The sequence below is a fragment of the Spea bombifrons genome, chromosome 7 (genome assembly GCF_027358695.1).
Source record: "Spea bombifrons isolate aSpeBom1 chromosome 7, aSpeBom1.2.pri, whole genome shotgun sequence".
Lineage (NCBI taxonomy): Eukaryota > Metazoa > Chordata > Amphibia > Anura > Pelobatidae > Spea > Spea bombifrons.
This window is the reverse complement of record NC_071093.1, coordinates 26,505,129-26,530,594: the sequence shown is the minus strand read 5'-3', so window position 1 is coordinate 26,530,594 and position 25,466 is coordinate 26,505,129. Positions and strand designations below refer to the sequence as shown.

The 25,466-nt window shown below is 37.3% G+C and overlaps 1 protein-coding gene across 1 annotated transcript in view; it reads left to right on the top strand.

Annotated features, from left to right (window-relative positions):
* Nucleotides 1-3,097: 3,097 nt before the first annotated feature.
* PGAP1 (post-GPI attachment to proteins inositol deacylase 1) overlaps nucleotides 3,098-25,466 on the top strand; it is a 43,553-nt gene continuing 21,184 nt past the window's right edge. The window contains exons 1-12 of the mRNA XM_053472228.1: nucleotides 3,098-3,396; nucleotides 4,619-4,772; nucleotides 6,169-6,344; nucleotides 8,387-8,558; nucleotides 10,590-10,750; nucleotides 12,091-12,143; nucleotides 13,126-13,192; nucleotides 13,893-13,998; nucleotides 14,300-14,355; nucleotides 15,693-15,776; nucleotides 18,678-18,727; nucleotides 22,515-22,566. Coding sequence (XP_053328203.1) covers nucleotides 3,265-3,396; nucleotides 4,619-4,772; nucleotides 6,169-6,344; nucleotides 8,387-8,558; nucleotides 10,590-10,750; nucleotides 12,091-12,143; nucleotides 13,126-13,192; nucleotides 13,893-13,998; nucleotides 14,300-14,355; nucleotides 15,693-15,776; nucleotides 18,678-18,727; nucleotides 22,515-22,566 — 1,263 coding nt within the window. The 5' untranslated portion in view covers nucleotides 3,098-3,264. The remainder of the gene's footprint in view (nucleotides 3,397-4,618; nucleotides 4,773-6,168; nucleotides 6,345-8,386; nucleotides 8,559-10,589; nucleotides 10,751-12,090; nucleotides 12,144-13,125; nucleotides 13,193-13,892; nucleotides 13,999-14,299; nucleotides 14,356-15,692; nucleotides 15,777-18,677; nucleotides 18,728-22,514; nucleotides 22,567-25,466) is intronic.

Sequence of the window (25,466 nt, the reverse complement as noted above, 5' to 3'; positions counted from 1 at the left end):
AAGTGTATGTAGCAAGTTGCCTGTTGGTCTTGCTGAACACAGAGGGGAAAGGTGGGCGGATATTTTGCCCCCGTGGAAATAATCCAGTGGATGCCCATAAATGCTGGTACTAATTCCATCACCAGCCTTTTCAAAGATTGTGGTAGTAATTTAATAACACAGAAAGATGTGCGTGACTTGTGCACGGCAACCAAATTTATTTTCTTTTTGCATTTATGGCATTCATGGTCATAACAATCTACTTTTGCTCAGATAATAGTAGGCCAGGCAAAAATCAGAATGCTTTGTAGTAGGATTTCTTGCACCCCTTTGAGCAAATCCTGCATAAAAGTCACTTGGCAGGTTTGGCATAAGGCATTGTCACCAAATTTCCATACCTGGGAACGTCCTAAATATAGTGGTTTGTAAGTTCATCCCTTTGTTATTTATGATGCTAACAAAATTTGGAAATGAAGAGTTATTTTGGCTAACATAGAAAATGAAGAATAGGTTGCCAATGAGAACAGATCATCTATCAAAAATATAAATACATTAATGGCAAAACAAATTTAAATTTTTTATCATCCGTATATACCAATGAAGAACTGATACTTGCACATTTGCTAATGAACTTTATAAAGAGTTTACAGAATATGTGATTGGCTGACACAGGACAAAGTTCTAAAATGATTAAAGTTAAGCTACATAAAGCACTAGCGACAGATCGTATATATCCTCCGCTACTTAATGCATTTAGAATAGGAATAACCAGACTAGTGTTTTGGATCTTCAAAGATAATCTCATTTGACATAATGCCAAGAGATTAAAGTAAATCAGAAGTAGCACCTACATCCAAGGAGGGATCATAATCTGTTAGCTCATTACTGATTTGTGTGTTTGACAACTACTATGGTAAAATTATTTGGATGTTCATTAAGAACAATATCATTTTAGCATTAGGAGTCAGTATGGCTTTATAAGCAACGCAACTCCCCTGCCAAATCTCCCTTTTACGGAATAGACCCTTGTATATCTTCTGGCCCAATGTGACAGGACGGGAAAATGCTAACATTTTCACATGAAATATCAAATCACCTATTCACATCAAATATTTGGCATGCTACAATATTGTGGCACACAAAATTATCATCCACCAACATGGTTTCAAGAGATATCTTGCTAAAATAATAGATATAGACTATTTATAGTCTGATAACGTATTTTATACAGTATCCCAGGAACAGCTGCCTACTGCCAATCAGTATTATTGTATGTCAAGTACCATGTAGTATTAACACTTTCAGTGGCAGGGTCAGGGCACATTCTTCCTCTTGGGAGACACAGACAATTTTTGCAGTTAGTACAAGATAATGCATATGATAGTTGTGTGGCCCCTTTCAATATTCATGCTGTCCCATCTGGCGAACCCCCTATATTCATTTGACCTTTTCCTCACCTACCCCAGCTATATGCCGTGCTGTCACTTTATGCAAACCGCTAGCATAATTTTCCATGGTAGAAAGCAGCCATATCTGGCTGTCTGTTCAATGGGCGGATTGTGGCTTTTTGGTTAATTTTTCTCTTTATTTGTTTTGGAGAATGGGTATATGGGTCTATAAGTAATATGCATCTTTCAAGAGGAAACCACCACGTTTAACTTTAAAACGCTTTCTTCTGAAACAGAACTAGTGTAAATCTTCCGGTGGAGGCCATTTGGTTTAGAAGCTGAAAAGCAGCCTTCATAACGCTATTGAAATGGCTTCTCCGCAATCACTAGGAGCGACAAGCAGACCCTAGAGCAACACCGTGTATACAATATGGTTGGCTCCCAAGATCCACTTTGGAAACTATGTATCACAAATGTAGTTGGCACTGAACATTTAATTTTTGCCAATGTACAAAGTATTAGTAAGATCTCAGTTAAAATAAGCAACTAAGATTAGTTCACCATTTTCAAAAGAAAAAAATAAATAATAAGGGAAATAGAGGATTTCAGTTATGTAGAAGGTTTAGGTATAAAAATAAAAATGTACTTACATCAGAAAAAACAGGTGACCCCTTCACAATACACACATATATGTAAAGTCTATATATGTGCTTTACATACAGAGGAGAAAGTCTGGGACCCATGGCCAAAGATGTTTAGGGTTGCTTTGCATTACGATGTAGACACATAGAGGTGACAAGGCAGTTTGGGGAATAGTATTTACTATTTTGTTTTTGTTATTATTTTAGCATTTTGGTCAATGTTTAGAAATGATTTGTAACATCCACAGGGTGGAGTGCACTGAAACAATGCAATGTAACTGTATAGGGTCAATACTAGAATGACGCTCTGCTGTTACCAAAAAACAAAAGCAAACAAAGTTATATAAAATGTGTATGTTATATAAAATGGGTATGCATTTAAATGTAAAAAATTAACTGAAAACAATTCAAACTTCCTTTAGGGTCAAACTAATTTAGGTTAAAATTATGTTCTACTCATTGAAAATATATTGACTCCCCCTCCTCAACCACACTATGTAATTATAACTAGGGAGCATGGGGTTAAAAAATCAGTTGAGTGTGTAATGTATGGAATACTTATGCCCCCCAGCATCCGAACGAAAATCTATAGGGACCACACAGCTATCATATGCATTAATGTACTGGATGTCATTGTATTCTATTAGTAGACCCCAAAAATTTTACGAATCCTATCGTGATAATCTTTTCCTCCTCAAAAGTAATGGTTTTCATGATGATCGTTATTGGAACGACTGTATATTTCGTTGCCCATCGTTATCAAGCCAGTAGCACAGAACCTTTGTGGTAGTCTATGAAAGGGTTAATATTTGTTTTTAAGCAATGTACAGGTTGAGCAGCGATATGTAATTATATAACATCCATTTATAACAATATTTATAACAATTAATAATGGCCCTTCTATAAAGTGGCGCAGTTACCCAACCGGATCCACAACATTCATTCAGCAGGCAGTTTATCGTTATTCATGTGGCGTGAGTGAGGTACTATCTGATAACCAATCAACACGCGCTACACAACGGCCAATCCAGGAACAAAAACAAACCCTCCAATCCGAAAGATGCTTTTATCTGACAGGAAGTACAGCTGCAGAGTGGAGTTAGTTGAGAGTGCCTTATCTTCCTTCTGTTGCAAGTAGCGGTACTCAGGACAGGTGGAGCGGGGAGTGTTTGCGGATAATAGGGTTTTTTTATATTAGAGGTTATTTCTTTATTTTGTATTTGTAATTATATAAGAGTTATATTCCAAGCCAAGAAATGGACTTATTCTACGCAACATTGAATGCTTGTCTATTGCTGCTGGTTGGGCTGGGGGTTATACAGGTAGGGTTCATATATGAATCAAACAGGTGCAGCATGACATACATGTTTGAATATCCAGAATTTCAGGTAAGAGATTTTTTTTCTTTCTTTGCTTGAACGTATCTGGACTCTAAAGTGTGAATTTGCTATCTTTACAGCTTTAAAAGTGTTAATTAGGAATTCTGCTAATATTAAAATGAAGCTGAAGACACTAATGTATTATTTTGTTTTTCTATTTATAATTCTGGAGAGTAGCCGCAGCGATGCATTAGTATAAATTTAGGGTACATTATTAAAAAAAAAATTATGTCGCCATCATGTTCTGTAGCGCTGTATAATGGTAGACAACTTCGATACAGGTGAAGAGGGCCCTGCTCAAGAGAGCGTACAATCTATAGGGAGTAAAAGGTTTTTTTTTATTATTGTTTTACATACATGTTTACTGTAATATTTATATGTATGTTTGTGTGTGAAGTAGTTAGTCATGCCCCCCTCCCCTGTGGTTTTGGATGTTTCAGTCTTATGTGCAGGTACAATCACTAGTAGGGCTGCAACTAACGATTATTTTAATAATCGATTAATCGGCCGATTATTTTTTTGATTAATCGATTAATCGGATAAAAAAAAACAAAATATTTAATCGTTCATCGTTCACGCGCGTCACATCCGTCATTACGTAACTTCAAGCAGACGGACACTACAGAGCTCTGCAGCAGAAACGGGGGAACGCTGGCGGAGGTAAGTGAAAGGAGCCAAGCGCTCCAACGACGAATCCATTAATCGATAACGGAAATCGTCGACAACGATTCCCGTTATCGATTTTATCGATTCGTTGTTTCAGGTCTAATCACTAGATGCGTTAAAAAATACATATTTGTAGTGCCATTTTAATAAATACTAATGTCAGGGAGCCAACCAGGTCTGATGGGATGACACCTTGTTATATCTCCTGCTGTTTTCTCAGTCAAACTTGTCATTGCAGACATTCTAAGAGACTTTGAGATCATAACAATTACTTTACCCCCTTGAGTCTCTTTCATCATATGCCAGGCTAGTGCAATTATCTGCAATTAAGTTGTATACACCTCTATACTAAAGATATACTTATGATAAATGTTTGATCCTCATATTTCTATTACAAAGATGCAACTACCTCTTTAAAGCACCCACCTGCCATTTATTCATAAGTACTAGACTATCTACGTAGTACCCATTGTTCATTGTACAGCGTGCTTTACATTTGTTTTTTTAATAAAAGCCAAAATAGCTTTATCTGTATAAAGATTGGTCTTTTTTTTTAACTACATAGAAAATAAAGCTTCCAAAGAAAGTGTCCAGACTTTTCCCAGCATATGAGCTCTACCTGTACGGAGAAGGCGTGTATGCCGAAGCAAACAAAAATCTCACGTTAAGTGGAATCCCGGTTTTGTTCCTCCCTGGAAACGCTGGAAGTTACAAACAAGGTATGTGATGAAAAATATTTGTAAGCGCCTGCTTTTTTTTTTTTTCTTTCTGTTTTTTAGGGATGAGTCATTTTTCTTCACAATTATCCAGTGGGAGCATACATTATATCATCTTTCTTTGCTCTAGTTTCTAGTATAATTGTGTCGGTAAACGGGATTAAGCAGGACACAAGGTCCGAATGTCCAAGCCAAAGGATCATACCAAAACAGACAATCTAGTAGGCATAGGATAAGCTACTGATAAAGTTCAAGGATCAGGTGCAGGTTCAAGTAACTGATGACAAGTCATTTCAGGGTATGCTAAGGCAACTGAGCACCTCAAGGAATGTGCACGTTTAAATAGACAAAGTACAATCCTTTGTAGACTCTGAAATAATTTGTAGTAGTGAAAGCTGATTGCATGGATGCTAGATGAATGCTACCATTTAATGCATAATTCAATGTGTCAGGAGACTTTGGAGTAGTCACACTGATTTAAATATGCATTATACAGAGCAAACACAACTTCTCCTGCAGCAGAAGCTCACTGAGGTATGAAGTGTATGATGTATAGTGGAATTAAGGAGTTGAAAGCATTTACTCACAAACTCTCTTGACTGCTCTTACTTTAGTAAATGGATGCCAAAGTGTAGATAAAGGCTGTCTTCAGAAAACATCTAATAATTCAGCTTGGCATAAGAGAGTGAATGCAAAATGTAAATGCAAGAATATGTTAGAAGTCCCCATGCTATGAATACAATCACAGCAACCATGTTAACACATCATCTATAAGGGCATCATGAGGCATCTATTATCTTTTCCTTTGTTTGAATACGTCTTCTCTTTGTTGAAAGCTTGCTTGGGATGAGGAGAAGGGACAGAGTTTTATTTGTCAACTTTAGCCAAATATCGAGATATCGGTGAAGATGGCTTTTAAAATAGAGGACTATTCTATCTATAGTTATTCTTTTTATTATATCTATGAATAGCTGCTTTTTTAATAATGTGAAATTATCCATATGTTATGAACATTTTTGTTTTTGTTAGAAAATCTGTGATTACCCTGACAACACTTTAGTTTTTGTTTTCTTGGGGAACCTGTGTGTATGGAACAGCATTTGATTTAAATGAATTAGTATGAATTGGATGATTTTTAATTTTCATTTTGAAAAGTATGCATGTGTTAATAACTAGGAAAAACAGCTCCTAAATGACAGCTATTATACTTTGTGAGGAAATATGTATATATATATGTGTGTGTATATATATATGTGTGTGTGTGTGTATGTATATGTGTGTATATATATATATATATATATATATATATATATATATATATATATATATATATATATATATATATATATATATATATATCTCACACAAACGTACATTTTTTTTTCTCGTTTATTTTTAGCTCGCTCTATTGGTTCTATTGCTCTTCGAAAAGCAGAGAATATTGAGAATGTATATCACTTTAATGTATTCACTGTCAATTTCAATGAGGAATTAGTAGCACTTTATGGAGGCAGTTTACGAAGACAGACCAAGTTTGTACATGTTTGCATTAAAGCAATACTACAGATTTATAAGGTAAGAGCTAAATGTATTGTTTATCAAATAAGTGCTTTTTTATTTATAAATTTAAATAAATACTTTCTTACTCTTTATTTGAACAATCTTTTAAAACATATATTGGGAATGAACTCTAAAATATTTTGTCTTTGTTTTTATTATGGGTGTATGTTCATTATATGTTGTCTATATAGTTGTTCTCTCCTTTATGGGGGATATTTGGAAACAGTTCTCTGGGAAAATAGTACTTTGGCCTCTCTTTGTAGAGATTGCAGTGTCTACACATTTCTATACTGACATTCAGGCTATGGGGTTCTGCCCTCCAAGGAATTGTAAAAACCAGGGTAACCTCAGTTTGAAGATGTCGGCACTAATAGCAGGGAGGCCTGTGAGTGCTTAATACGATAGGTGTTGGTTAGCCTTTGGAACTTTGCCTTACTGTTTTTATGGTTGTTACGGCTAACAATGCTCCTTCCCTTTACTAGTATCTTAAACTGTCATGAACAATGCTAACTGAAAACCAAGATGACCTACACTACAGCTTATAAGCGTTTACTGCCCCCCCTCCCTTGGTTCAGCACTTTGTTGAGCTTTTTCCATTGCAAACTAAAATATCAACATATTTAAAAGCAGGACAAAATCCAATGCAAAAGTGCAAAAAAACAGCAATATGTCGATAATAGAAATTTGTATATCAAGGAAAAGTAATAGATGCATTATGTCTTGTACAGAGTGACATATGTAATTTAGTCCGAGCATTTAGTTGAGCCAATTGAAATGAACAAGCAAGCACTATGCTCATGAAGTATACAAAAAGGCAAGAAGAGTTAAAAGTATTCACCAATTTTGAGGCAAGACTCCTAAATATCCTTTTGGTGCAAACAACTGCTGACATAAATTTAGTGAAATAGAGGCAACCAATGTGCAATTAAATTGAGACAACAATCATACCCAGATGCTCGTCAAATCACTTGGGTAGAGTCTTTTACTGAAAAGTATAATCTTATAGATTTTGCAAAGTGTAAAAACGCTGGAGGACTTGCCCGAGTGACTCACAGTTCTATTGTTTGTCAGAGGCGTTTCGACCAGCTATTGATCTTATTGGGTGAAGGGGTCAATACTGAGTTTTTGGTTTCTTTTTAACTTGCAATGGAAAAAAAAATCTTGTTCCATTATTATTTGCCTCCTTATATATTGTATAACTTTTGTTTTTGTGCCTTTTCTATTTAAGTGACAATGTCTAATCCCCAAATTGTTTTTAATGCATTTTGGAATCAATCTTACATGGTCTGTGGTGTATTTTAGTTCATGTATTCTTTAGTTATTCTGCAGCTATTCCCATCATTTTCAGTGGGACAGTACAGAGCATGCCCAGGAAGAGGTGTTAGAAAACTAGACTTCTGTTTCCTTTAACTCCAACACCTCTTCCTGGGCATGCTCTGTACTGTCCCACTGAAAATGATGGGAATAGCTGCAGCCAGTATGTATGATAACTTCAGTGCTTTGCTAGCATACGTGCAATCAGTTACTGCTACTGTTGTCGACTAAAATGTGACTGCTGAAGAGCAAGTGCAAGAAGCCCACAAATAGGCTCCGATCTTTCAGTAGATAAAAGGTTTTAAGCGGACCTGTCATCCACAAGCACGTTGATGACAATAAACTATGTACAGCAGGCATATTATGTATACATCTTGTTAACTCAAATATAAAAATATAGTTATCCCTACCAAAATGATGGCAGTGCTGGTCCCAGATATGACTGCTTGGGTACTGTGTGCTCCCCTATGCTACCTTATGTTCAATCTCGGAAAGCTTTACACCTAATGGAGCATGGCGATGGTTTAAACGTTATCTTTTCACCTCTACATTTCCTAGTTAATTGGCTAGCACAATGTATAGGTGAAAAGTTACCCCCTACAATGACAGGTGTTTTTTCAACATGCTTAGCCTGCAGTAAGAACTAACTGAAATGAAAGCAACCGTCGATTCTTTTAACGGTTTCATTATTTTTATTATAGAATAGTTCTTTAAATAAACTTTTTTTTTTGTTTGTTTCTTAGAACCAAATATTCTCTCCACAAAACGTTCTGATTATTGGACATTCTATGGGAGGCCTTGTTGCTAGAGCCTTACTTACGCTAAAGAATTTTAACCCTGAACTTATAAACCTCATCATTACACAAGCCACACCTCATGTATTACCAGTTTTGCCTGTAGATAGCTATCTCACAGGTAAGTATCTTGTTCTGTACATTTTGTTGATAAACATTTTTATGCTTAGGTTGTTTTGCTTTTGCCATGATGTGCTTCAATGGTGATTGAATGAAAAGTAAAGAAGTTAGCATTGCTAAGTACTGCCCTAAAATATTTGTAATTTTAGCGGCAGTTATGTCCAACGTGTCATGGAGCAGTAAAAGTAACTGTGTCTGCTTTGCTGCTCTTGTGTTTCAGGAAGATGAGCAGCACTTTAACCCCTTATGGACAATTGATGTGCCACACATACATATTAACAAATGCTTTCTTCTCTCAAACAGTGTTGCTGCAATGCCTCCGTATTGAGGCACTCAGCGCCCCCCAAAAAGTTGCAGGGGCCCGGTATGAGTGCTCTCAGGAACAATCACATTCACTAGTCCTAAAACTGGCACTGCTTCTTCCCAAAAATGTTGGCATGGAAAGTTTTACAATGCCAGCATTTGAAATACTCGTTTTGAAAAATATACGATTTGATGAAGTAAATTGGATTGGCCACTTTTAATGGTGTCCCAAAGAGAACATAGGAACGGAATAACCAGATGTCAAAATTCCAAGTTGAAAACCTGAATTGCACATGTCCCAAATGTGGCCTTTACCCCCCCCCAAAAAAAAAAAACAACCTGACAAACGGTGCATGGGTGGTATCAATGTACTTGGGACTTGTTGCTGAACACATGTTGGGATGTTACTTGGAACTGGCATATACCACTAAACCCAGGACAGATAGAATCTATTTAGCATGATTTTACATTAGGTTTGGTAGATGAATAATTTTCAAATAAAAATTAGAAAAGGTGTTTTTTTTATTTTTTTTTATTTTTTTTTTATTTTTTTTTGTCATGAAATTTTTCTCCATATTTTTTTTTATCATAATAATTAGATAATATAATCGAAATAATGGTATCTAAAGAAAGCCCTCCATCAATGTGTATATAACTTGTGTAAATATACACTACAAATGAGACAGAAGAAAATTATAGACAAACGCCACAGAAGAGTTGAAACGGCCTTGGTCAAGAAGGGTGTAAATTAAAAATAATAATAATAATAAAAAAAAAACAGCACAGTCTTTAACTAGCTTAATTGTTAGCTTGGTTTTCTGGCTGTAAATAGCTTTGAACTGTTATGTTGGGAATTTTATTTTTTATGTTGCGCTTTAATGCATGAGATGGTTCCTGTAAAGTTTCGTGTTGTCCATTTTGCAAATGCATGGGGGAGCTTTTTGCAGAATTCCCCCAACTATTTGGGAGATGTGTTCCACCTCCAGTCAGCTCCAGATCTGGCTTTGGTGAGAGCTGTGTACAGGAGTAAATTCAGACATCTGTGTACATATGTGGAAGGTCTTCCTATTGAAGGCAGCAATGTCTAGCTCAAATGCTGTACATCCTATGGTTTTTGCACGGACAGGGCCCGGGAGATCGGCGAACTTTGTGATCAGCAGCAATAAGGATCTAAGTGAAAAGAGGGTAAAACAGTGTTTCTTAAAAAAAAATATTCAAAAATTAAATATTTTAAAAACGGCAAAAAGTAAAAAATATAAATAAAAAAACTCCAGTGGTGTCACCATGACGACATAATGTGTACCATACAGTTCCGGGAGAGATCATTGAGATCTCAAAGGGATCACAGCCCAAAAAAATAAGAAATGGAGAAATAGGTAGCCAAACACCTTGTTTCCCCCCCCCCCACACCAGAAATAGACATTTTTAAAAATCCCCAATATTTAAAATAAGAAAACGGTGTAAGGGCACATGAGGTATTCTATTTAGGGGATGTTGTTGAACATAAATCGGGGTGGATGTAATCTGCAAAATGTGAAGTAAAATTGCCAAAAATGTTGTAATTTTTACTGTTTGACATTATTTATTACATATGACATGCCATACAGAAAGTATAAAGAGAGAGCCCTCACTTTACAATTTATTGTTTGGGTAAACTAAACATGGAAAAAGGGAATCCTGGTTGAAGACCATTTATCTCATACATTGTATTTGAAACCTTATTTTCCAGATTTTTATGCCATGGTTAACAACTACTGGATCTTGAATGCTCGTGAACTCCAAAATATAACTACCCTTTCTGTGGCTGGTGGGTTTAGGGATTACCAGGTTCGTTCTGGATTAGCCTTCCTGTCGGGCTCAGACCTTGAAAAAAGTGCCTTATCTGTTGTGGTAAGATATTTGAATTTTTATTTTATCGAAAGTATTTATTAATATCAGATATTTTGTGTTAATATACAGTTTATACTGTATATTTCTATGTTGGCCCACTTAAAGGGAAATGCCAACCATCATACAGTATGCATTTTAATGCATATAAAAGCTGAGTTGCCTTTAAAATTTCCGTTCTGTCCATTTCGTGGAAGGTTATTGCAGAATCCTCCATATGAGTTTGCTCGTCAATGGCTATTTACCATGGAGTAGATTTGTTCACCCTTAACACATCAAACTTACTGCCAGCAGTTCTAGCACTGGCTCAGTGAATGCTACAGGTGGGTGGCCCTTGAGACCCCCATGAGCATGTGTGAAAAGCACAAGAATCTTTGATCAGTCAGCTATTTATTAGGTTAAAATCGGTAATAAAATAAATATTCTAAGTTCTGTAAGTGACCAGATCAAGAATCAGTGATCTAAAATGTCATTAATACATAGACTTCTGCATTAGGATTCAGATGAATTTACATTTAAATGAAATTTGCCAAATTCATATTTCCAAAATTAGGACCTTCAATGGGGAAAAAACAATGAATTTCATTGTCCCCCCCCCTCACTCTCTGATGCTCTTTCACACTTCATTATTCACAAATTACCACAATGTGCATGAACATGAGATATCAGCCAAGAGATAAGATTACCATATTTGCTCGATTATAAGACAAGGTTTTTTCAGAGCTGCTCCTCTCTGGCAGCCAGTGAACGTCAGTGTGGGGCATATAGGGGGTATAGGGCATATCGGGGAGGCATATTGGTTAAAAAAGGGGGTATACGTCATATCAGGGGGGCACCATGGCTTATAGGGGGTATAAAGCATATCAGTGGGGCCGAGTGGTATATAGGGGTATAAGGCATATCTGGGAGTAGCAAATGTGCATAACTGGGGGAATAAAGGGAAATAAAAACAAAACATGCATTTTTCTCAATCATAGTTTTCTATTTTTTTTTTTTTAAATATAAAACGGTTTACATGTGAATTAATTTTTACTAAACTTATTTTCTTATAGGGTATACAGGCTTTTTTTTTTTCTTTTTCTAAATTAATATTAAAATTTTGGGGGGTAGTCTTAGAATCAAGCAAATACGGTACCTTTTTCTTTAAGGTCCGTGCTGTTGAAGACATATTGTACTTGGGTATAACATACACCCTCCCTTTCAGGATTCTTGAAAAAGGGATAAATTGTGTGTATTATACCTGAGCTTATAGGGTTGTACTGATTAATTTATATTTATAGGAGTTATTTGTATATTTTTCAGTATCATCCATCTTCCTAATCTTCAACACTATCTCTCTGTAGAGTTCAGCAGTTCCATTGGCGTGGGCTTCAACAGACCATCTTTCTATAGTATGGTATGTGTTTGTCAAAACTAAATTTCATTATGAAGAGAGAGTGCCGCAGAAATTGTTTTCTTTTTGTTCAGTGTTTGTTTCTCTGTCATGGTGCCATAATATTCCGCAGCACTGTACAAAGTTGACAAAAAAATCATAATTTCTTAAAATTGTTAGGTTAATACAGCTATTAATGTGTTATATCATACAAAACAAATTTGAGACACGTAACTAAGAACGGACGGTCATTTACGTATCGGTCTGATCCTGCCCCAAAGGGCGGTCCAGAAATTAAATGTTAGGCAAATTTTCCCAACATGAGGGAAACAACAATCACAGTTGTACGTTTCGGCCTTCATTGGCCTTGCCAGTGAATGTGTTAGCACTTAATCCCCAAGGTGGTTTTCCAATTGAAATTTTTATTATTATAACTAAACAAGACATTGTTCCCAGTACTGTTGAATACCCTGAATTTCCATAGAAATAATTTAATCACGTAAAAATGTTCCTCTTTCAAACTTTTACTGACTAAAGTAATTTATAGAAAACAAAACCAGTGTTTGTGTCGAAGTGAAGGTGGAGAAAAATATAGAGAATCAAAACAATAATACTCTCCTTTCTTTATTGGTATGTACAGCAGCAGCCCTACACAACACTCTCCAAAATGTTGAAATACAAAACACGCAATCAACTTAGGGGCGCTCCCCTAAGTAGATTGTGTGTTTTAAACTTTTACTGACAACAGTTAATGATCACATGCATGCAAGCACTAGTTGAAGTCATATAATCTGTAAAATGCTTCTAAAGTTTTTATTGTTTTAAAGTGATTAAACCTTCAGTGGAAAGATCAGAATGACAACTATGCCAAGGTTTATTTACTTGGCATACTAGAGAGGTAATTTTAATGTTTTTTCGCGTGAAACACTTGACCTAAAAGCAGTCAGTTTTGTAATTCATTTTGAATATATTCAGTTGAATGTCTTTTGTATTTTATTTACTGTAGGTGTAAAGAGTTAATTTTAGCTACAACAAGAGCTTTGCTTGATCTTATCGATGAAGATACAAGACAGGTTTGTTAGTCTGTTTCCTGCAATTGTTTGTGTGAGGAGAAAACTAGTTCTGTTTGGATTAATAATCTTAGATATACACTTTATGCATAAAAGTATTGGGGCATTACAACAACAGGGACTTGCATAATGACATTGCATTCTATATACATAGATATTAATGTGTAGTCCCCTTTTGCAACTATAACCGCTTCAACTTTTCTGGGAAGGCTTTCCATTTCCACAGTATTTTGGAGTATTTCTGGGGGAATTTTTGCCCATTCATCCAGTATAGCATTTCTGAGGTCAGGCACTGAAGTTGGACAAGAAGGCCTGGCTCTCAATCTCCATTCCCGTTCCTCCCAAAGGTGTTTGATGGGGTTGAGGTCAGGGATCTGTGCGGGCCAGATGCATCCAACAATGTCTTTGTGGCCCTTGCTTTGTACACTGGGGCATAGTTATGCTGGAATAGAAAAGAGCCTTCCTCAAGCTCTTCCTACAAAGTTGGAAGCATAGCATTGTCCAAAGTAAATCTTATCTCTTGTATAATATAATATTGACCTGGCCCCAGTTTTATATTTTTGTTTTATATTGATATTGTATGTTAAGGAAATATTATGCTTTTTAATATGCAGTGACGGCTGGGGAGATTTGTGGCAGTTTTTGTGATGTACCACACATTTGTGTATTTTACTTAGATCCTGACTCTGTCCTTTCTTTATAGATCACTAGCAATGTAAAAAAAAAAATGTCTGTTTTGAGACATCACTTTGTAAAACATCCAGGAAAATCATTTGAATTCAATTATGAAACAACTTTCAGTGTGCAAGGTGTGTAAGTCATTCCATTATTTTATTCCTAATGAAAGAAAGGTCCACACCAAATATCAGCAGTACCAGCATAGCCAATATAATGTTGGACTACTGATTCCACGGCAGTTGTGTGATTAGCCAGCTTGCAGAAGATAAAAATAATTGAACCAGCCTGTGTGCTTTGCTGAACTCTGGAACAAATTGGGCATGCATGGCTATTTACATTATGATTTTAAATAGCAAAATATGAGTTGAATATAAAAAAAAAAAATTAAAGGTAATAATGTGCATTTAATATTTGGGTTTCATTTGATTTTAGGCTTTGCCTTAAGGTCTTTAGCTGAAGGCTCAACATGGCAACACAGAGTTATAAATGTAAGTTGTTGATTTTTTTTTTTTTTTTTTTTTTTTTTGTGCATATTAAAAATCTTCAGATAAAAAAACTTTTGGAATTATATCTTTTGCCACGGACAAATCTATGTAGCACTTAGAACCCAGACAAGAAATGTTAGTTTGGAAAGTTAATTTGTGCATTTGTGTCTGCCTATTTTGTGAGTTCGTACAAATCAACGATAACGAGGGAAATCTCCGACGAAACTGACAAAATTTCTGACAATTTGTCATGATTCATCCATTTGTCACCACGTGTAGCCACCGTTACAAGCCATGTTGGTGCCCCTTGCTGAGGTAAAGTGGGAGGGACAGTATGTAGGACAGTACATATCAATGACTGATAGGTGTAGATGTAGCCAAAAAATGGGGGAGGGGTTGGTTTCATTGGTGGTAATGGTTGTGATTGATGGGTCCAACAACCTGTGGGAGTTTTTCATTTATTTCCTCTGGCCATTCAGCATTTACAAGGGGAAAGGGCAAGCATTAGTTATATAAATGTGCTGAGCTAGGGATGCACCGATTATAAATACTAGGGAACATTTTTTTTTTTAAATTCTATAATATTGTGGCGGAAATTCAGCCCTGCTCCATGGGGCTGCATGCATCTATCTTCTGCCAGTGTCTGCCCTCCCAGGCCCAATGCTCTACTACTGCTGCTCAACCACCTTTTTGGCTGTCCTTAATCTAGGGGGACCTTTTATTTAATTAAAAAAAAAAATCTATAATATTGTGTTGGAAAATCAATCCTGCTCAACGGGGCTGCATGTGCTTATCATCTGCCAGTATCTGCCTGCCCAGGCCTAGTGTCCTGCTGCAGCTCTTTGACAATCCTAAATCTGGGGGAACTTTTTATTTTACATTTCGACAATGAAAAGTGAGTCCAGAAGGTGTCCTTTGGAAATGCCCCTGAATGTCATTCTGGATAAAAAGAGGCCCCAGAATTTCATCCCAGCCGAGTGGCTGGGAAACTACATTTGTTGCCAGAAAACGAATGCGACTAAAACAAAATGAAAACTTCAGTGATTTTGCTCACCGTGTACATGTCTATAAAATAGCATAAAAAGTTAGGCACTGGAAGTAGACATTTAGGAGCCGCTTCTGCAGTTTTTATATACATCCTTTAATATATTTTATTTAACCCCTAATGCCGATGCACTTAAACCATTTCCGTTAAGTAAAATATAAGCATTGTATTTTGTTAGTCTTAGAACAATTAAATAACAGTTTCCTTAGAATTAATGATTTAAGTTAATTGCTAAAATATTATATGGGTACCCTTTTCCAGATGCTCCAATGTATATTTGTTCTAATATTAACAGGAATCCAACCAAAAACTATTTGAGTTTCCGCTTACAGAAAAAAGAAACTTGTATAGCCATTTCCACTGTTTGAGCACATCCCTGGTAAGGCTGTCTTAATGTTTTGTTAATTTCATAAGACTTTTATCATTTTCTATTTAATGTGGTTTAATAGCTTTTTTTTTCTCGTATTGAAATGTTTTTTTGACAAAAAAAAAACTTAAGAGGGTCGTAAATACAAAATAGTGGCATAGACTGTACAGATAAGGCTAGAGGGGTGGAGAGAAAGGCAACAGGGGTAAGCATGTAGACTAACTGAACCAATTTTTGGCTTAGTGGAAAATATTTTGTTAAAAACACTAAGAGCTTCATACAAGACACCATTGACTTTCTTAACAAACTCAGTCAAATTACAAACTTGCCTGCTAATTCCATACTTTTAACAATGGATGTGGACTCTCTATATACTAACATCCCACACAAAGATGGAATTGAGGCCTCAAGCCTTTACTAAACTCATAGAATTCATCCTCACTCACAACTACTTCAGTTTTAACAACACTGTATATCTACAAACCATGGGGACAAGGATGGCACCACAATATGCCAATCTATTTATGGCTGTCCTAGAACAACGATTCTTGGACACACAACTACACAAACCCTACAAATAATATCGCTACATCGATGATATTTTCATTGTTTGGACAGAAGGAAAAGAAAACCTAAGAGTTCCGTAATGCACTTAATACATTTCACCCATCTATCAAACTCAAAATGGACATCTCCACAGAAAGTGTAAACTTCTTGGACACAACTGTTACAATACACAGACACACTACATACATCTCTATACAGAAAACCCACAGACCGATCCAACTATCTGCACAAATCCAGCTTCCATCCATCCCTCTGCAATCTGCACAGATACTCCATCAACCATCATGATGAAGAAAACTATCGCACTCCAGTTGGGCACCATTTTACCCAAACCGGTCACTCCATACATGACCTTAAAATCAAAACATTTGAAGCCAATTTTTTTATGATTGCAATAACAGAGGACTTAATGTGGATTTGAGCTTCTAAGCACATTATCAAAGCTTCCTATAACCTGTACCTATTACAAGATAATGCAACATCCTGTTATTTTGCATTCTTGTACGCTGGACTAATACGGTTACTCCAAACGACAGTAGACTTCTATCAGAAATACTCCAAACACATGACCCATTACCACTAGTAACTTTTTCTGGGGCTGAGCCTCAGAGTTTGTTAATCCCTTATCTAGGCAATATATTGGATTGTTCATTATTTCAGGACAGTAATCCAGATGCTGAAAACATTAACTGTATGTTATTCACCTCTCTATACTGAACAAGGTGAAAAATACGTAGCAAGATGGAGTATTGTGAGCAGTCAGTTGCCATTGAATGGATTAGTGGGAGTGCACCTGACTTCTTCTGGAACCAATATGTAGACATGCCATTGCAGAGAAATATTATTTTTAATGATCCATAAATATGTTAATTTGTGTTGATAAGGCTAAGCATTTATTGGGGGAAAAACAGATTTTTTTGATCACTTTGAGTCTTAATCTGGATCACCCAGGGTTATAACCAGAGATTGTCTATGAACATATGGTCAATAAGTAGTTGCCAAAAGATATTTCATCTTGCATTTGCCCAGAAGATATACGGATAAATTACTTGAAAAGAAAGTGCTGCAACCATGCAACTTTTATTTTAGGCCACTTAGTTTTTCTTATTTTACATGATGTACCATTTCTCTTTTGAGTCTGCTAATATTAAAGATCGACATGAAACTTGTATGATAACGCACTTATTTCTCTTGGATAGACCCGAGATTGATAATACCCCATGGTTTATTATTGAAAAAGAGGCCGTTACCCATGACCCATGAAATAATATATAGGTATATTAAAAGCGATAACATAGTGATTAATGATTTAATTATAACAGCAGATAAATAGACGGGGGTTTACTCTCCACAACTCCAATCGAAGTTCTAACAAATTATGAGATTTAGATCTGAATAAATGGAGGCATACAAATATAAAATATATATCTGATTTATATAATACAGAGTCTTTTCTATCTTGGCCCTTAATGAAAGGGGGGATTTACCAAACTCAGAAATATTCAACTACATGAGAATAAAACATTTCCTTCGAACAGTGGATGTTATAACCTCTCCAAGACTTGAAGAATTTCTTAACAAACATTATAAAACTAGATTAATTCATCGAGTAGGTTTATTAAAGGGAAGCTTAGAAATAGACAACACCTTACCTAATAAAGAAAAATGGGAAAAGGATATTGGAGAAATACATTCAAAAGAAGAATGGATACAAGCATATATGGAAATCAAGAAACATCCACATTGTTTAGGGATGCACAAACTCTATTACAAAATCATTCATAGATGGTATAGAACACCTGTCCAAATATGATGATAACCTTTCTAGACTATGTTGGAGATGCGGAAAGGAAGAAGGTACAATTTCACATGTGGTGGAAATGTGAGGGAATGAGGAGAATATTAAAGACTATTTTTAAAGTGATCAAAGTTAGTTGGATGTAATATTGAGCCATCTCCCCAAGTATTTTTCATATGGGGCTTTCTAAATTCCATAAAATACAGAGAAGTCTGATAGTTCAATTAATATTAGCTTGTAAACTTGTTATAGCAAGAAATTTGGAAAAAGACAGGTTAAATATCCTGGGATGAGATATATGCTCAAACCTAATTTCAATATAAAATGGAAAAAGGTTAGCAAGTATAGCTAAATGTAAAAAACACATAAGGACATCTGGAAACCATGGATAACCCGTGCACACTTAGAGACTGAGACAACAAAGGAATAAATTGATAAAGTCCCGTAACAATTCAGGAGACACCTATTCACCATTATTATAGAGATAAATGACTGTAAGTGTAGGAATGGCAAAGTGTTTAATCATGTCCATTATTTTCATATTCCAGTTAAGTAGCAGTTGGATTTTTGGATGCAATAAGACTGTTTCGCCTGGCTGGTAAGTATTTTAATGATTTATAGGCTTTTAGTTTTCAATTGTATTGATGTATACATAAGCTGCTTTAAACTGGTCTACAGACATGATGCAGGTATTTTAGTCAGGCCCAGAGGCTTGATATCTGACAAAATTGTGTAAATAGATATTTCTTTTTCATGTAACTTTGTTATCCGGTATGACTTCAGAGATAATTTGGTGTATTCTGCTTTGTTAACCCCTTGATGACAATTGCCGGTCCGGGCACGTCACCGAAAATCGTGACGATTATGACAATTGACGTGCCAGGACCGGCACGTCTTTAAACGGGTGAAAAAATCGATCCGTGATCGATTTTTTCACTCAAACGGTGTTGCTCTAATGCCTCGACATCGAGGCATTGAGCAACACCAAAAAAAACATTCCCGGCCCCCCCCGATCGCTCCTAGGAGCAAATAAAAAAACATGTTTGAAAGACTGCACGTCTTTCAAAAATGGTGGCGCCCGCCGCCGAAAAACGGGTTTAGGAAGCGATCGCGAGTCGCTTCCTTTGCTTAGCTGGTGTTGCTATGATGCCTCAGTATCGAGGCATCTTTGCAACACCTGTTTAGCAAAGGAAGTGACTCGCGATCGCTTCCTAAACGCTCAACTTACCTTCCCGGTGCCGGCGTCTTCGAAACACACGCGGTGTTTCAAGATGGCGGCGCCCATCAAGCCGGGGGGCGGAGCCTGCTATCATCATCGGGGGGGGTTTGTTGCTGGATGTCATGGACATCCAGTGAATAACACCCCTAGTGGTCAGATCACTCATAAGAGTGATCATGATTTACTAAATCAAAGGCAATGTTTTCTAAACATTGCCTTTGATCAGTATTGGATCTGCCTCCCTCCTTCACTTGCTTCTAGTGAGGGAGAGAGACAGATCAGTGTGTTTTCTGCTATTTCAGGTATTTTCAATAAAATATATATATATATATATTGATCCAAAGGCTCTTATAAGAGCCACCCATTTAATATTAACCCCTTCATTGCCATTGATCACTGCATAAACAGTGATCTTGCATAGTGGCATAGGGGTTCTTTTTTTTTTTTACATTTTTTTTACTTTTTTTTTTTTTACATTTTTTTAGTTTTTTTTTTATTTTTTTTAATTAGAGCCATTAACCCTTTCCTTCCCCACTATTTTTGCTGCAATTGTTACCATGCAGCGGTATACGGCTGAGGAGGCATGTTCCAAATGTGTCCCTTTTGGCCCCAAACAATCTGACAAACCCATGCATGTGGGGTATCAATGTACTCAGGAGATGTTGCTGAACACATATCGGGGCGTTGTGTGACAGCAACAGCATACCAGGAGCTGTAATTTCACAACTGAAGTACAAAGTATGTGAAAAAAACAGCAAAAACAATTACTTTCACAAACTTCGACAAGGGTTGGTGGTAGGATTAGTGCATGGAAAGGGTTAAACTATCAGCATCTAAAATACCCTGGGGTGTCTAGTTTTCAAAAATATATGGTTTGGTGGGGTAAATTTAATTTGCTGGCTTCAAAGATGCCCCAAATACCACATGGAGACAGAATTACCAGATTCAGAGAAAAATGGTTTTGAATTAGCAAAACGCTACTTGTACTTATTGCCCCATAACGTGTAGAAGAAAGCAAAAAAACATAAAAACATTGGGTATTTCTAAACTCGGGACAAATAGTAGAATCTATTTAGCAGGTTTTTTCAGTAGTTTTTTATGATGAATAAAAGATTTTTCAAATAAAAGTGAGAAAATGTGTTTTTTTTTTCAATTTTTCGTCATATTTTATTATTTTTATTATAGGAAATTACATCATATATAAAAAATTATGGTGTCTGAAGAAAGCCCTTCTTGTCCTGAAAAAAACAATATATAACTTGTGTGGGTTTAGTAAATGGGTTAAGAGAAAATTACAGCTAAACACAAACACCGCAGAAACGATAAAACAGCCATTGTCACGAAGGGTACAAAAAATAGAATCAGCCTTTGTCACGAAGGGGTTAAAAGCCATTATTTCTCATTGATGCTTAAATATGTTTATCGAGGAACTGTCATAAACTTATACCCCTTCATGATGAGGGTTTATCATAACCTAGTGACCAGAGATTTTAGTTTTTGCCAGATATTTGTTCAACTATAACTTCCACTTTTTCCTTTAGTGTACTAGCACAAGTTATATATTGCCTTCTTGAGGACAGATAGGGCTTGGTTTTAATGTGTATATTCGTCCTAACACAGTTGGCCACCTGTGCAAAATCCTTAGGATTTACCATTACGACCTAGTGGTCATTTGGGACATTTTGGTTTTTAAAATGTAAATATTACATCTTGAGATCATTAAAGGGACAGCTGCACCAAAAATGGATATTTAAAAGACGAAGCTGCAAGAATAGGACCCTCCTCCTCTGTGGTCCTATTCTTTGATCAAAGGGAGTGCTTTTCCTTCATGTGCACTATGGGCCTTTTATACCCCACCCCACACAATGTTCTGCGAGGCCTGCACTGGGGCTGCCTGGAAATAAGTATATCATATGGCGGGATTTATGTGTGGCCGAAACACCTCCTCTACTGAAAATATCATGGGTGAGGTGGGCAAAATGGCAAATACCTATGAGAGGTTTTTATACAACCCCCCATGCATTTGTATTTTAAAGGGCCCTTTAGTTAGAATATTCATTAGAGTACTGTCCCTGCTTCTCAAAATACATAAAAATGTAAAATTGTGATAAAATATATATTTCTCAAAAACCCACCTTATGTGTATACCATCTGAATATTGGGATATGCATGATTATTTCTTGCCGTTTTGTTATCTCTTACCTATTTGCTAATTGTTGGGTTCCCCTAGCTGTTGTAAAGGTACACTTGTAGAAGGGAGAGGACTTCGGAACAGGAAACTGATTAGATAATGTTGGTCTTGCCTCTGACACACAGCTTCCTAAAAGCAAACTTTTTAGTTAACTATCTACACTGATGGCTCACAGATTATAGGTAGTTTTTCATTAATGTGTTTAGGTATGATAAAAATTGCGGCAGGGACATTCCCTGGAATCAGCCAATATTTTAAAGAAAAGAGCATAAGTAAAATACAGAGGGACAACAGAGTTCCTAGATAGTTCTAGTATGGTGGTGTGCTTATAGTGAAGTGACCATCCACATGGTCTCCACATCTTCAGGCAACTAGTAAATGTAACCAGAGCTAAAATATTTCCTTAAGACCTTTCACCCCTCTTAATAAAATTATTTAATATATGCTTTCGCACATAGAGGTAGGTTGAGCGTGCACACAGCCCATGTAGATTGTAGGTTAAGCACATACACAAAGGTGTTATAGTCTGTAATCGTGCTAAATATGCAAAATGTAGAACAGAAATACACATCTACATGTATGGCACCCATTTTGGCATTGATATTCTGGTTGAGAGCAATGAGAGCTATAGTTCACCTCTGTGGGTAAGGGTCAAGGATGTCTCACCCTCTGTAGGTAAGGGTCAGGAGTTTACAAGGTATTCAGAATGGATGTTAAAAGGCGGAAGAGAGGTGACAACCTAAAATCTGTTGTAGTAAGATACTTTTCAACTGAAGGTGGTAGGATTTGATGAGTGACTGCATGAGGGGTGAAAAAGAGAGTGGAGTCAAGTGTCTAAATGTATGAAACTGCAAAATGTAGATTTTGGGGCACACGAGTGTGAACTCCGTGCCTTCTAAATATGGAAAAGCTTTATTCTATCCACCATTACAGGCATGTTCACAAATCTACCCGTTTTATTTTTTGTAACAATAGCAATGAGATTGAAGATTTATCATGGAAAGCAGAGTTGTTGCCTGGAGCAAAGGTAAGACCATTTTTATACTTAGTGAGTGTGGGTACATATTGTGTAGCACTTTTGTATTCAGTGAGCTACAGACTTTTCATTTCAGGGTGTGGGAGTTGCCTAAGAAAATAAGAGGTTTAAACTTTACTAGGTAGAAGTAATTAATTCCACCCCCTAAGTGGAAATGTCCAAATTGGGCCCAATTAGCCATTTCCCCTCCCCAGTGTCATGTGACTCATTAGTGTTACAAGGTCTCAGGCGTGAATGGGGAGCAGGTATGTTAAACTTGGTGTTATCGCTCTCACACTCTCTCATACTGGTCACAGTAAATTCAACATGGCACTTCATGGCAAAGAACTCTCTGAGGATCTGAAAAAAAGAATTGTTGCTCTACAAAATTGTTGCCCTGAAACTGAGCTGCAGCACGGTGGCCAAGACCATACAGCGGTTTCACAGGACAGGTTCCACGACAGGCCTTGCCATGGTCGACCAAAGAAGTTGAGTGCACATGCTCGGCGTCATATCCAGAGGTTGTCTTTGAGAAATAGACGTATGAGTGCTACCAGCATTGTTGCAGAGGTTGAAGGGGTGAGGAGTCAGCCTATCAGTGCTCAGACCGTAAGCAGCACACTGCATCTGCATGGCTTTCGTCCCAGAAGGAAGACTCTTTTAAAGATGATACACAAGAAAGCCCGCAAACAGTTTGCTGAAGACAAGCAAACTAAGGACATGGATTACTGAAACCATGTCCTGTGGTTCGATGAGACCAAGATAAACTTATTTGGTTCAGATAGTGTCAAGCGTGTGTGGCGGCCACCAGGTGAGGAGTACAAAGACCAGGGTGTATTGCCTACAGTCAAGCATTGTGGTGGGAGTGTCATGGTCTGGGCCTGCATGAGTGCTGCCGGTACTGGGGAGCTACAGTTCATTGAGGGAGCCAACATGTACCGTGACGTACTGAAGCAGAGCATGAGCCCCTCCTTTCGGAGACTGGGCCGTAGGGCAGAATTCCAATATGATAACGACCCCAAACACACCAAGATGACCACTGCCTTGCTAAAGAAGCTGAGGGTAAAGGTGATGGAGTGGCCAAGCATGTCTCCAGACCTAAACCCTATTGAGCATCTGTGGGGCATCCTCAAACGGAAGGTGGGGTAGCGCAAGGTCTCTAACATCCATCAGCTCCGTGATGTCATGGAGGAGTGGAAGAGGAAGAGTGGCAACCTGTGAAACTCCATGCCCAAGAAGGTTAAGGCAGTGCTGGCGAATAATGGTGGCCACACAAAATATTGACACTTTGGGCCCAATTTGGACATTTCCACTTAGGGGTGTACTCACTTTTGTTGCCAAGGTGTTCGACATTAATGGATGTGTGTTGAGTTATTTTGAGGGGACAGCAAATTTACTGTTATACAGGCTGTACACTCACTACTTAACACTGAAGAAATGATACTCTGCTACAATGTAATCACATGGAAAGATATAATAAAATATTTACAAAAATGTGAGGGGTGTACTCACATTTGAGATACTGTATGTGTCTTCAAAATAAGGACTGATACAGTCACCCTGGTTGCCACACATAGACATGCCTGCGAATTATAGGCATCTCTGCTCAAAAACAATGTTGTACAAGTATTTTGTTTAACCTTTCTGCTAAGAATGATAACTGATAAGAATGGGAGTTAAAAAAACAAAACAAAAAAAAAACCGGCACAGCTTTTGAGCCAGTTCCCAAAAAGTATCCCTTTTGGTGCAGATGGCTTCAAGTGAAAAAGGCCCCTCCCCCATCTTTCTAAATTCTTTACAGTGCAGTGTAAATATTAAGGACAAAAACAACGTGCGCTATTAAACAGCAAATAAAATAAGGCAAAGATGATTGTATTTTTTTTTTTAACACTTGAAATTTTTTATTGAGACATCCACAGTTGACAGAAATGGAGCACAGTCACAAAACATCTGAACAGCAGATAGTGGAGTCAACGGTACAATGTACAAAGAAATACAAACAAAATGTACAGCATGTATAACATGTACCAGGACATCTCAAACATTTTTCTTTTAGAATGTAATGAACAAACTAAATAAGACATACTCTGGCAGGGTAGAGAAAGAAAGGAGAGAGAGCCGAAGAAGGGAGAGAGAGAGAAGGAAAGAAGAAGAGAAAAAAAAAAAAAGAAAAAAAAAAGGAGAATCTTAGTCGGCAGTAGTCGCCCTCACAAGCCAAGGAGTACGCATGGTGCCCAAGACATGACCCTGTGGGGTGGGGCAGAATGTGTGTGTGTAATATGCATCCCAACCTTCCCAGGTGGATTGGAAGATGTGTGTGGTATTTGAGGCTGAGTGAGCCATGTACTCATAGGTGCGAGTCGTTGTGATGGAATACAGAACGTCTTGAATAGTAGGGGGAGAGGTCTCCTTCCATTTGCGAGCTATACAAATCTTAGCTGCATTCAACACGTGTGCTAGGAGTTTCCTATGTGTAAGACGTAAAGATCGGGGAAACATGTCTAAAAGAGCTACCTCAACCACCTGCTCCACCGGGATGGCAAGCAAGGTAGTAATAAGAGTAAAGACGTCAGCCCAGAAGGGACAGAGCACCGGGCAGCTCCACCAGACGTGCAACATCGTACCAACTTCACCACAACCCCTCCAGCATAGAGAGGAGGCTGAAGGAAACATGGTAGCTAGCTTGGAGGGCACAAAATACCAGCGGAACAGAACCTTGCGATTAGTTTCAAAGTGCGCGACGTTCTTAGACACTCCCTGAAAGGCAGCGAGAGTGTGATACCACACCTGAACGTCATACGTGGACCCAATCTCCTTCTCCCATTGCAACATGTACGGGAGCTTGACCTCAGACCTGTGACCCATCAGAGCCGAGTAACATAGGGAAATAGTGTGAGAGACATGAGGCGCTT